General features: G+C 33.5%; 2 protein-coding genes across 3 annotated transcripts; both read left to right on the top strand.

Moving 5' to 3' along the window:
* Nucleotides 1–5,518: 5,518 nt before the first annotated feature.
* Nucleotides 5,519–8,323, top strand: LOC121725500 (craniofacial development protein 2-like). Its single transcript, XM_042112503.1, has 3 exons — nt 5,519–6,134; nt 8,224–8,259; nt 8,319–8,323. The coding sequence occupies exons 1-3, from the start codon at nt 5,519–5,521 to the stop codon at nt 8,321–8,323; spliced, it is 657 nt and encodes a 218-aa protein (XP_041968437.1).
* Nucleotides 8,324–11,577: 3,254 nt separating this feature from the next.
* On the top strand, nt 11,578–13,380 carry LOC121725680 (gastrula zinc finger protein XlCGF46.1-like). Of its 2 annotated transcripts, none has more exons than XM_042112732.1 (3): nt 11,578–12,017; nt 12,215–12,470; nt 12,602–13,380. In XM_042112732.1, exons 1-3 carry the CDS (start codon nt 11,906–11,908, stop codon nt 13,218–13,220), a joined length of 987 nt encoding a protein of 328 aa, XP_041968666.1. In that variant the 5' UTR covers nt 11,578–11,905; the 3' UTR covers nt 13,221–13,380. The 2 variants fall into 2 exon arrangements, with proteins under 2 accessions (XP_041968666.1, XP_041968667.1); XM_042112733.1 differs by having other exon boundaries at nt 12,218–12,470.
* The last annotated feature ends 675 nt before the right edge of the window (nt 13,381–14,055 follow it).

The following is a 14,055-nucleotide window of genomic DNA, read 5'->3' on the forward strand; positions in this document are numbered from 1 at the left end:
TTGAAAAAAATATATTTAAAAATCAATGTTAACCCGTGCGAAGCCGGGGCGGGCCGCTAGTTGGCATATATTGTACTTTATTGGTAGATATTGTACACATTATATAAGCAATCTGATCGCTATTTTCGATTGAATCATGTGAATAAATAATAAATAAACTAAGATATTGTACACTGCTAGCGTTAAGTTAATAATTAGAATAGAGGACGCACAATACGTATAAGTAAATTATTTAAAAGATTTATTAAGGTAGTTTGTAGATGATGATGTTTGATGAAGCATTTGTTATTTTATATTATGACTACGGGCGATAAAAAACGGGTTACCATAAATGTGTACCTCAGTTATTTTATCCTTGTCTGGAACGTTAGAAAACTAGCTTGACAGACCAAGCATTGTATAACTTTGACGACTATCAAACTTATGTGAAGTGTAAAGAGAGGTAACTCATTATTTTACCGTACCTTACTCAATACTAAAGTCCGGTCGCGTAGCGCGCAGAAATTTGTCACCGCTATTCTCCCTGTCGTTCACGCACAAATACTATATTGCTGTCGCGCTTGTGCAGGTCTGCTATAGGGAGATACTCATACGAGTAAAAGAGATAGGGAGTGATGTTTCAATGTACGAATATCAGCGGGCTCCGCTACCAGACTGTAGGTGGTGATAGTTGTAAGTGAATCTTTCCTTTTATTCTAAGAGACTGTTCTAAGTAGAAATTAATAAATAAGTAGCAAACACACATAAAAGAAGGCAATGTATAATTTCTGTTTGTGTAATATGTGTGTAAATGTTTCTAAATGTACAGTGTGTAACAAAAATAAGTAATAATACTTTAGGGTGTTTTTTTTCACTCTTGTATGGGCATGGGCCTGAGCGTCACGAGTTTCCCCATACAAAAGTGAAAAAAAATTTTGGTCTTTCAGCGCTGCTACTTTCACAGTGAACTCTCTACAAGGGACACGTACACACCCTAGAGTATTATCACTTATTTTTGTTACAGCCTGTATAATTCAAATACAGATTGTATTTTAGGAGATTTGCCAAATTCTATTGTTACTAATTTAGTAGAATAATTTATTACTTAAAAATTATTCAGTAGTTTTAACGAATATAGTAAACTTTTTGTAACTTTAAATCTTTTAACTAGACTGGCATAAACATTTTTTCATTGTTCTACAGATCGCAATTATTATTATTATTATTGGCTAAAAACATTTACTTTTTTTTTTAATTTATTGGGAGCTGGAAACGAGTCCGTTGCTCCAAAAAAAATACAATATTAATATAAAATACAACAGATTAAAATAAAAAAAAGGAATAAACAACATTTACATGAATTATGTGTTACCATATAATTATAATAAGAAATTACTTTGCTAGCCTAAATGTTATGTTAGTTTTTCTTAGAGCGCATTTAAATATTTGTTCCAGCAACACTACACAATGTTATGAATTTTCGTAAATGCAAGGTTTTTATTTTACCGATCGTGCTTTATTTATATATCTATTTAGAATAATATTAAATTGTAATTTTATCTGCTAGCAAGTTACAACTAAGTAATAGAAAATAAAATTAGGATGGTATAGTATAGTCAATTATAATTAAAATTTCATCTAGACTCTAGAGTCTAGAGTGTAGATTAAAAATGAATTTTCTAACTGCCTTGTTATATGACGATAAGGGTCGCACTGAGAAAAGAAATGTGCTTTGTTCTATCAGTAGGCATGTTTAAATTAGTTATCCTTTATCAGCAACGAGTGCAATTTGCTCCTCAAGAAAAAATATGTAAAGAAACAGGAAATTAAGTTTAAAGTTAAGTCACCGCCATACTCTGAGACATTTAATTATGATTAACCTTCAATTTAACAGTGAAGAGTTTGACAGATAATGTATGGGTCTTATGTCAAAATTTTGAATTAATTACACTTTTTTTTCATTTACTTTTTAACAACATTATTAACATATAATTATTACAAGTTATTACAGTGTGCTATAAACCGGATCAGTTTATCTCAGAGTGGAACATTAATTTAACTAATTATTAATGTTCCACTCTGAGTGCGGCAGTGTCTTGTAAATAAAAGAATAAACTTTTTAGTATGGTGATGCCTATAAATGTCTGTGGTTATGACTAGGAAGATGTTTGATCTTTGTCATTATACAAAACAATTCACAAAAAGAAAACTAATCATTTTTTTTACAAAACCAAAAAACCAACCACAGCCTAACCACTAGGCTGTGGTTGGCACACCATACTGATTAATGATTATTATATGTTTTTCTTGTATGAATTGGTACAGGTTTAAAAATCTCGAGAGTGGTAGTTCCGTTTTAGGGTTCTGTAATCAACAAGACCTCGTTGACTACGGAACCCTAAAACGGAACCGTGGCCAGCAGATTTTTGTATATTAATAGGTGAATAGGCCTATGTCCAGCAGTGGACGACTATAGGCTGATATGATGAATAGGTGAATAGTTATTTAATTTAAGAGTAATATTGTCTTACAAATAAGTAGAACAATCCACATTTTAGGACCATCAAATCGAAATATTAAATACTTTCTATCTCTGTTAGCTACCACTTTCGAGAATTTTCGCAGAGGAAATTGTTCGTCTTATCAAAATGAAGGTACTCACGAAAAATTAGCTTGATAATAATAAATAAAAAAAAATGTTCTAGGGAACCTGTACTCAGGGGGATATTAGATTATCATATATATTGGATCCGAGATCATTGAGTCAATGATATTGGATAATGTAATATAGATAAATGATTCATTTCCTCCTTGATCATAGATTTTTGACATTTGCTGAGAGATTGGATCCAATCAATACGGTCATAGAAATAGGTGTTGCCAGTTATTTAATATAAAAAAGAGTTTTTAATTTCTTGTTCGTTTATATGTTTCAAATAATGTAATGTAATTATTTTTCAATTTATATACTTGGATAATCTTGCTGAAATAACAAAAAACAAGCCATATTAAAAATGACGATGTCTTTTGACAAATCGAATTCTCTGAGATCTAGTAAACCTGACGTCAATACCTGTCAGCGTTAGCGCTCTCCATTGGCTATTGAAACCACATATGACGTAAAATAGGATCAATGAAATATGATAATGTAATATGCAGATATGATCAAATGATCATATATATTGGATCCTATATATTATGATCATATAAATGATCCAATATAAATGATAATGTAATACCCCCCTAAATCATATTCATAATATCATATTGTTGTCACCTATTGACTACTTCTCTACATGTTTTGCTTTTCTTGTTTTAACATACCAACGTTGGCTGTGGTTTTTTTTGGTTATTTTAGTTTATTTTTTCTTTATTAAGTTTGGGTATATGTAATCTTTCTAAAATAAATATTATATTGTTATAGCCTTTTTTAATTACTCAATCCAGTATACATATGGAAAATTTAAAACGTGCACAACAGAGGTGTAGCGACACAAATCCGAAACGTGTTAACTATTATCTTCATATTATAAGCTGTCGCCTATAGCTCCCGCAGGGTCCCGATTATATCGATGACACGCATAAGGACGCTATCACAAAAATTAGCAGGTCAGTACATTCAGTACAAATCGACGTTAAAGACATTAAAAATATAACATTAAATATCAGCGCGCCTTGTATTGTACAGTGGCGGTTACGACGCTCGCCGCTTTCTTGATAGGGCGAAAATGTATGAAGAAATTTGAGAGCGTTTCTTATTTTTCTTTTAAATGGAAATGTAATTTATTTTTATATAAAATATTTAGCTATTCGAACTAATTATGCAACAATTTTTTTGTAAGTAAGTATATTTATTTTCCTTTAGTTCAGTGTATTTAGCTATAATGGTACCTAATCAAACCCCATTTTTTTTATCTTTTGCGATTATTGTGATGGTTAAAACCTCAGTTAAAACGTATTTATGTGAAAAATTTGTATGCGGCTATAAAAAATTTATGGTAAGTATAGACTTGGTTTTCCGGTTCCGGTTGTCGCAACGAAAACACGTATTTACGACAGCTCCGCGAAAAAATTCATAATCAGTGTAAAAAGTGATCTAGCAGTGCATTAACTAACCAAAAACTGTGAACAATTGGACTGAAAGTGAAGCGTGAAAATAATCAGTGCTTAAAAACTGTTTTTTTGGTGCAAATGTGCTTTACAAATTTTAAGAAATAGAACCTCAAACTTTTCAAAATGTCAAAATATTAATAAAATTACCCGCAGAAAGATTGATAAAAATAATTGTCATCACAGACAAAAAATTGTTACGTTGTCACTACGGTATTGACATTTAACATTGGCCATTGCCCACAAGTACTACCTACTAAAGAGTCGTTCTAAAAAAAAAAATAAGTAGAAGAAGAAGTCTTAACTCTTACCGGTACCTACGAGTAAACAAAGCGAAAAATCATGCATTCCGGGATAAACTTGAGACTAAATTAAACGAGCAAACTATTACCCTAACAAGTGCTGTAACCAACAATGTTAAAGAAGCACTGAACGATAAATTGAAAAGATTAATCGACGAGAATAATAACCTTAAAACAAAAGTAAATGTCTTGGAACAAAAAATTACCTATCTTGAAAAAGAAAAACGCAAGAACAACTTGATAATTTTTGGCGTTGCCAACGAAAAGAAAACGGAACAAGAGTTGGTGGAAAATGTGAAACAAATTATAGAAAAATCTGGAACTCAATTAGAAAGCCATGAAATAAATGGCCATCTACAAGATAGGTAAAAAAACAAGTGACAGCCGTCCTATTGTAGTATCCTTTACAACGTTATGGAAAAAAAGACTTGTATGGAAAAATAAAGCAAATCTTCCAACAGGCATCTACATAAAAGAAGACTATCCAAAAGAAGTACTGGAAACTCGAAAACAGTTGAAAGAAAAATTAGAAAATGAACGAGAAAAAGGAAATCTTGCTTTTATTAAATATGACAAACTAATTGTTAAAAACCCAGCGGATACCAAAACTAGAGATAAACGAAAGAGGGCAGAATCTGGCTCACCCAACTCATCCACCCAGAAAAAAATTAATACAAATGATGACTTAATACCGTCAACCTCCAGAGACCAGCAAAAAGACGTCGCCAAACCTAATATGTTGCACTACATAGAAAAGGGTCGACCAGCTCTTAGCCCAAAAAACCTGTCACGACCACCGGCAACCAAACACAACATACAACCAAAATAGCAACTATCACAAAATCAACTAAAGAAATTTACACCCCAAGCCGGTTGGTCACCGTGGGGAAAGAAGACCACGACCCTCCAGTAAACAATGTAACAGATTTACAAAATGAAAATTACATCCTGAGTTACCAAAGAGCAAAAAAACCCCTAGAAGTATAGAAAATATAGTACCATTCAACAAAAATGAAACTCTGCATTTATGTACCTTAAACACTAGAACATAACGAACAGAAGACAGCTTAAAAGAACTGGAATATGCTCTAGCTAAAATAAAGTGGGACATCTTGGGAATTAGTGAGATGAGAAGAGAAGGAGAGGGAATTGAAGAACGCTCTGAATATATAATGTACCATCATGGCAACTCTAGCTTTAATGGTGTAGGTTTCCTGGTGAAGTCCAAGTACAAAAACACAATCCTAAACTTCACGGGAATCTCAGACCGCTTGGCAATACTGCGCATGCAAATCCCTAATAACAAAAAAGAACTAACAATTATCCAAGTATATGCTCCCACCCAGCAAGCTAGATCTAGTGAAATGGACGAATTCTACAATGTTTTATCAGTGGAAGCAAAGAAATATGCAGAAACCAACCTTATTATCATGGGCGACTTTAATGCGCAAATCGGCCCAAAACAGGCAGGTGAAGATCACATAATAGGCAGATTTGGGCATGGCAAGCGGAGCATTAATGGTCACAAACTTGTCGACTTTCTATTAGAAAATAACTTGACACTACTTAACTCCGTCTTCAAGAAGAAACACAAAAATAAATGGACATGGATATCACCTGATGGGAGAACTAAAAACGAGATCGACTTTACACTTTCCAACATTCCTAAAAATTTCGCAGATACAGGTGTAATACAAAATTTTAATTTTAATACCAACCATCGAATGGTCAGAGGCTGTTTGAACATACCCCATCCAAAGAAGAGTAGAAAAACCTATACTAGTAGAAAAACTTTCATCTCTGACAAACAAACACACTCAGTATCAAAAAATATTACTTAAACAACTCATAGAAGTAGCTAAGTCTGACCAACCACTTATAAGAAAATATAACGAAATAGAGACAAAACTGAAACAAATACCGAACACACACAAAGGTTGTGGACAATTTAGCAAACTTAGTGACAAAACAACTAACCTTTTAGAAGAAAGAAAAAAACTTATTTTAGAAAAGAACTTTTTAAACAGACCTAAAATAGCTCTGCTTAGCAAAGAAATAAAGGAAAACATGAGACATGACAGAAAAATTTACAGACTTAGAACTTTAAAAGAACATATAATAAAAACAGGAGGGAGTAAAAAAGCCCTAAAAATGCTAAATGAGAAAGGTAAAGAATGGATCCCTAAGTTTAAAAAGGAGCAAAGGATTGTTAGTAATCGTAAAGATATCCAAAATATGGCTACTAACTATTATAAAAACCTATACTCAAGCAACACATCTGACGATAATACTAGCATGCAAGAAAACAGTTATCAATCTCATAGCGACTCTATTCCTTTAATACTCCCAGCCGAGGTGACAAAAGCAATAAACTCCCAAAAAGTAGACACCTCTCCAGGCCCAGATCAAATTTCAAATCACCTGCTGAAAGGTACTGTGGAAGAACTAACACCAGTCCTTACAGCTATCTTTAATGAAATCCTAAGTACAGGACAGATACCGAAGCAATGGGGAGAGTCGCATATAATACTGATTAATAAAAAAGGCTCAAAAGATGACATTGGGACATTTTAACTAATGTGTAGAGTTTTTAGATTCTCCTCGTGCGGCTGACACATTTTATTATTATCAAATATTTTGCCGCGCTTTAGTGTAAAATTAAGGTTTTTAGATTTAGGGCTGAGTATGTAAGGTTAGAAACTTGGCTCTACATGAGATCTCACTACTTTTTGACACGACGAACTATAATATTATAATGTTCTCATCTTGGCAACATTTTTACATGAAAATGTTTTTTGGTCAGTTTATCTTAGAATCATTAACTCAATTTTTGAATCTGGCAATATTCCATCAGAGTGGAAATGTCAACTAGTGTTACCCATTTTGAAACCAAACAAAGATCCTTCCCTCCCATCTTCATATCGTCCAATAGCCCTCTCGTCTGTTCTTCTAAAAATAATTGAACATTTAGTCAAAAACCGCCTGGAGTGGTTCGTTGAAAATAACTGCCTACTTTTTTCATCTCAATACGGTTTTCGGCGTAATAAAAGTACATATGACAACTTAAGTACTTTTACCACGGACATAAGATAAGCTTTCAGCGCAAATAAATTCGTTCTTTCGGCCTTTTTAGATCTTTCTAATGCATATGATAGTGTTATTATATCAATATTGAAACAGAAACTAAGACGTCTAAAAATTCCCAAAAAAATTATTTCATTTATTATAAACCTGTTAACTGATAGATCTATTATTTTCTATAATAATGGCCGTAAATACATAAGAATTGTAACCAAAGGTTTACCACAAGGCTTAGTTTTAAGCCCTCTGTTATATGACATATATACTTATGATTTAGAATTGGCCATTGCAGAGTTGTTGGATGTTGATGTTTCGCAGTATGCGGATGATCTGACCTTATATGTTGTAGGGAATAATGTTGATGATGCTTCCGCTAAGCTAACAAGAGCCTTGCATTTTCTTAAGCGTTGGTTGGACAACCACGACCTAGATTTATCCCCAACTAAAAGCTCCATAGTTCTTTTTAGTCGAATGCGCGTAACTCCTCAAGTTAGAGTATTTTTTGATAACATGATCATTTCACAAAAAAACCATCATACATTTTTAGGTGTCATCCTGGAATTCCTGGATGAAAAGCTTTCCGGAATTCCTCATTGTGATTATGTTGTAAATAGATGCGAAAAAAATGTCAATATCATCAGATGTCTAGCAGGCGTATGGTGGGGTGCCCATCCATTTTATCTAAAATTAGTTTATAATGCTTTGATTCGCAGCATATTAGAATATGGCTCTTTCCTTTTGGAGCCTGGACGTGTATCAGGATTTAAATCTTTAGACAAAATCCAAAGTAAATGCCTCAGAATTATATGTGGAGCAATGAAATCTAGTCCAATCAACGTTTTACAGGTTGAATGTTATGATCCTCCTTTACATTTACGCCGTCAATATTTATCCGACAAATATCTCTTTCGATGCCTTCAGCTTTATGATCATCCTATTATGGCGAAGCTTCAAACGCTTTCCTATCATATTTCCGAAAATTCATACTGGTTAAATAAACAAAGCCCGTGTTTAATTGTGAGCTATTTTAAATTTAAATCTCTTACTGCACCTATTCATTCTTCTAAATTACCGATTTTTTTCTTCTTATGGGGCTCTTGTGTCCGCTCCAAATATTCTGACCATTAATATGGAGAAGAACTCTCTGAGGGCCAATAGCCGGGTCCACACCGGACGATCCATCGCGCTCCGATCGCGCGCGGCAGCAGCGCGATCCAAAGATGCAGGCGGTGTGGACGTGCCGCGCGCGATCCATGCGCACGTATTGGAGCGCGCGCTCCCTACCTCGCGCGATCCGTGTGCGGTCGGTTTTTGTGCCAGCCTCAAAGGTGCCTCAGTTGCGTGATGCGCGCGGTGTGGACGGTTGTGTTGGTTCGCGCGATCCACCTCGCCATGGACATCTCAGAAAGTCGCCGTTTGATATCGCTTTATAAAGAATTTAAATGTTTATGGGATCCCAAAGATTCTAATTACACCAATAGAGGTGTTAGAGATGATGCTTGGTGTCAGATTTCTCGTGAAATGGGGAATAAGTCGATCGAGAACCTAAAGAAAAAAATGCGATCTCTGGCGGGAGGCTACAGAAGGGAGAAACACAGAGAGAAGCAAAGCCGTGTGACTCCATATCGTACAAGAGTTAGACTGGCTGAATCACGGATCGCCTTAGGATCGCTTGGAGCGCATATTTGGGATCGCAAGTTTCCAAGAGTGGATCGGCATAACACGATCCACGATCCACGCTCCGCGATCCTGGATCGCGGATCGCGGGATCGATGGATCGTCCGGTGTGGACCCGGCTATTGAAAGATTTAATGATATAATTAATACACAATTTAAAGATCATCATTATATCTTTACATATGCTTCTAAAAGTAATATTAATGGCCATGTTGGTGTAGGTGTATTCCATTCCCAGTACAATATTGTCCAAAAAATTAAACTCCCTCCCGAATGTACCGTTTTCTCTGGAGAATGCTTAGGGATCTTACAAGCTTTAGAATATATTTTATTAGCCAAACTTAAAAAATCTATAATTTTTACAGACTCTCTAAGTTCTATTCAAGCTCTTAACAAGAATCCATTTAAAATTAAACAACATCCTGTTATATTCGATATAAGACAGTTATTACTAGACAGTTCCGACATTACAGTTCCGTACCGTTATAGAGCAAAAATCAGCCAAAACTGTGTTTTTGTATAGGAGCCCCCCTTACATTTTTATTTTATTTAAATATTATTAAATAACACATATTATAATTATGGCCTTTGTGAAAATTTCAAGTACCTACTTGTTGTCATCATTGTTACCGAGCAAAAAATGTTTGAAAAATTATGTTTGTTGTATCGGAGCCCCCCTTAAATATTTAATTTATTTTGTTTTTAGTATTTGTTGTTATAGCGGCAACAGAAACACATAGTCTGTGAAAATTTCAACTCTCTAGCTATTACCGTTCTTGAGTTACAGCCTGGAGACAGACGGACAGAAATCGAAGTCTCAGCAATAGGGTTCCGTTTTTACCCTTTGGGTATGGAACCCTAAAAAGAAATGACACTACGATGTTGCCACTTTTTAACTTTCTTGACGGTCTATATAAAAATGCAATAACTCGATTAAAACGGTTGAACTGATGTGGCTAATTTTAGTCTTTAAATATTCCTGGAAGTCCAGGGAAGGTTTATAAGTGACACGAAGTTCACAGGGACATCTAGTCACTAGTGCTACATATTATTATGAATTTATAACACCTGTTATTTAAGTACCCTTTCCCTGAGAGCTGCAGAGCTACTTTGATGACCAGTGAGAGCTGAGAGAAGCTCACTCCTTTTTATTATGGAACTACTTATTTAAGAAAACACAAAAAATAAATAAGTGAAAAACAGGGTTTTGTTATTTTAATAAAATATGATCATCCAAATAATATTCTACAATGCAGCCGGAAACAGAATCATCGCCACTTTCTAGGTCCATGTAGTTACAGCAGTGGTGTCACAGTGAAGAGGCACTTTCATCTTCATTAATCAGCTCTTCAATATTGAATTTAGGATATCCTAATAAAGGGTTAATTCCCACTCCTTGTATTTATTTTCAGTATTTCAAAATGATAGCATAAATTCTCCCAGTCATTTCGGTTATTTCGTTAAACGCTTTTTCTGCTACCTGTAAACATAAAACGTAATAATTATAATATTATATTACGCTGCATCAAAGTGTTAAAGGAGTTAAGCACATACACTGTGACACGAGAATTTTATATACCTACGTCTAAAAACGCAAAGCACCTAAGTCAAAGTATCAATCATTGTTAGGCGCGTTATATGATAGATTTCTTTGACAGTTCATTGTTTATGTAAACATAAGGTTTAAGTAAAATTGTTGTTTTATTATACCACTTATTACTTACTCAGGCTACTTAGAATTGCATTATACAATAAAATAAACAAATAAAATTGATAAAACAAACGCTTAATTACTTGCTACTATGGAGATTGTGCGATCAGAATCGGAAATGTGGACGCGAGAATTTCAGTGATATTTTCACGTATTACTATTTTTCTTCAATGAAAATCTTCAAATTTTCAGCACTATGACACGTCTTTCACTTTGATTATTAATATTAATCACAGTTACATGTTGTTTTCACATTGTAAAACTAAATTTAAGCAAATTGAAAATCTTTGTTTTGTAAATTTTATGTCATAGAGTATTGATACAACAAAGGGACAAATGTCAAAAGAGTGTTGCTATTGCTTAAACAAAAAGTTTCGCCTCCTAGACATTCTTGACGCACTATACTTCAGTTATTTGTTTATACCATTCTAGAAAATATATTATATATCAAATATTAGCTGATTTTATATTACATAATAATATTAAGATTTGATATTTCTATATTTAATTATAAGTATTCTTTTGTAAATATATATTTTTTCCTGATCCTGTCCTGAATTCCTTTTTCCAAATTCCTCGTTTTTCGTAATAATTTAATTTTTTACATTGTTTTCCCCGTTCGTAATGACGAACGGAAAAAACAATGTAAAAAATTGTAAAAAAGTACATTGCCAATGGGCAATGTACTAAGTGCATGCCATTAAAAAAAAAAAAGTTTTGTTTTGACTTTTGATGATAATAAAAATGGCACGGAAATTACGAAAGAGCATATTATTAAATACATACAGCTAAGCGTAAGTCGAACCATTAGAAAACTGTTACAGTTGCAAAATTAATTTTCCCTGACTATAACCATTTATTGCTACGTTGCACCTACAAACATGTAACATCATTCATTCATGCTTGTGCAGTGCTCATCATATTCAGTGCTTTTCTTTGTTAAAAAGTCGTTTTTAGTTATTTACTTATAAAACAACTTAATCAAACGACGTGTTTTTGTAACCCTGAAAATCTCATTCATTTTACAAAACAAAAATATTATAAAATGAATAGTAACAACTGTTTTTCCAAAGGAACCCCAAAAAAATTTAAGTTGGAATCAATCAATAGGCTAATGGAAGACCTGAGTAGGATGGATGATCACGACCAATATATAAGTGAGTATTCTAGCTTTATTAGTTAAATGGTATTATTATAGGTGTAAATAATTTATTCTCTCTTTAAACTGGAATTATAATTCTTTATGATTCCAGTTTTATGTACATTTTATTTATAATAGTAATGAGAAATAAATTTTTGGACAAAAACAACACATTCAACTCACAACTAACCAAAAAAATTTCTTTCTTTTCAGTAGACAATATTTTTGTCAAGGAGGAACCAGTAGACTTCAGTTATTTAGATGAAATAACACAATTTAAGCAGGAAGAAAATGTAGAGTATGATGAATTGACATGTGAAATACCTATAAAACAAGAATTGGATGAAGTCACATTTGTAGGCCACAGAAACATCTTGCCCGAGGACCTGGTAGAACTGCCACTACGATTTGTGACAGAGGTTATTATAAAAAAGGAAGGCGAAGACCTAGATTACCAGTTTCTTAGTTGGTAAAACATTGAGTTTTCAATTTTTAAACTTTAGATTTGGGAACATGAATGTAAGCAGCAGCTTATGTTCTTTTTAATTTAAGTATTTAAGTACACTATTGTAGTTTATGAAATATTTTATTCTGTTTCAGCTTAGAAGATTTGAAGCATAAAAATCTGAGAATAGTTTTGAAAAGATTCAAATGCTTCATGTGTGATCACTGTCCATTGTTTTATAAAACAAAGAAAACATTAGCGAGGCACATTCACTCAAAACATTTTTTGTTGTTTTACAACACTAACAATGTGTCAAAATTGAGGCTCTCCTGCAAAATTTGCAACAAGAAGCTGTCATACAAAAGTTGGCATGAACACATGAGTATAGTTCACTCAGTCAAAAAGTTTATGTGTAAACTTTGTCTCAAAGTATTCAAACATGAGCGTTATCTGAAAAAGCATGTGCTGCGTATACATAAAAAACGCAAACCCAAGCATTTGCTGTCTTATAGTCCTTCGGAATGCCCCCTGTGCCTTAAGATGTTTTCCAACAAGCATGCCCTGCATACACACAACAAAACCTGTCACAGCGAACAGACATACACTTGTAAAGTGTGCAACTCCACATTAAAATGCAAGACATACCTCAACGCTCACATGCTGAGAGTTCATTATGACGACGGGAAGATGCATGTCTGTGATATTTGTACCAAAAAATTCAAGTCCCCTCGATATCTTAAAATTCATAAGAAAAATTCTCACTACTCTTTATGATTTTCATTCAGTATACCCAGGCTGTGTTCACATTGTGCGTTTTAGCCTCAGGTTAGGTTAGAGTAGTTATTTACCTTATTGTCAAAGAGAGAGAAATGAAATGAAGAGAGATTTATAAGATTGTTGCTATATATTTTGTAAACTTTACTTGAAGATGTTTATTATAAAATAAAAGTAATACTTTACAAATTTTTTCATTACATAATTCATTCAATACTTGTTTTTGAAACTTACCCTTTGTATTTTCATTGTGTAATTTTTTAACACCTGTTGAATTTTGATCTAGAAACAAGAATTAAACCAAAAATCGGCCAAGTGCGAGTCGGACTCGCGCACGAAGGGTTCCATACCATTATAGAGCAAAATTAGGCCAAAAATTGTTTTTTGTATGGGAGCCCCCCCTAATTTTTTGTTTATTTTAATATTATTATTAATTAATATTAAAGTACACATATAACTAAGGACTTTGAGAAAAAATCAAGTACCTGTTGCCATTATTGATATAGAGCAAAAAAGGCCAAAAAAGTCCTGTTTGTTGTATGGGAGTCCCCCTTAAATATTAATTTTATTTTGATTTTAGTATTTGTTGTTATAGCGGCAACAGATATACATAATCTGTGAAAATTTCAATTCTCTAGCTATATTACCGTTCTTGAATTATAACCTGGAGAAAGATAGACAGACGGACAGATGAAGTCTTAGTAATAAGGTCCCGTTTTTACCGGGTGTGGAACCCTAAAAACTACACAAATACAGTATCCACCCCAAGAAAATAATTTTGAAGAGTTTGTTTGGCTGGTTTTATAGTAGAGCGTTTCGCAGCGCCGTTGGAGCG

The sequence above is a fragment of the Aricia agestis genome, chromosome 3, assembly GCF_905147365.1.
Source record: "Aricia agestis chromosome 3, ilAriAges1.1, whole genome shotgun sequence".
NCBI classification, from domain to species: domain Eukaryota; kingdom Metazoa; phylum Arthropoda; class Insecta; order Lepidoptera; family Lycaenidae; genus Aricia; species Aricia agestis.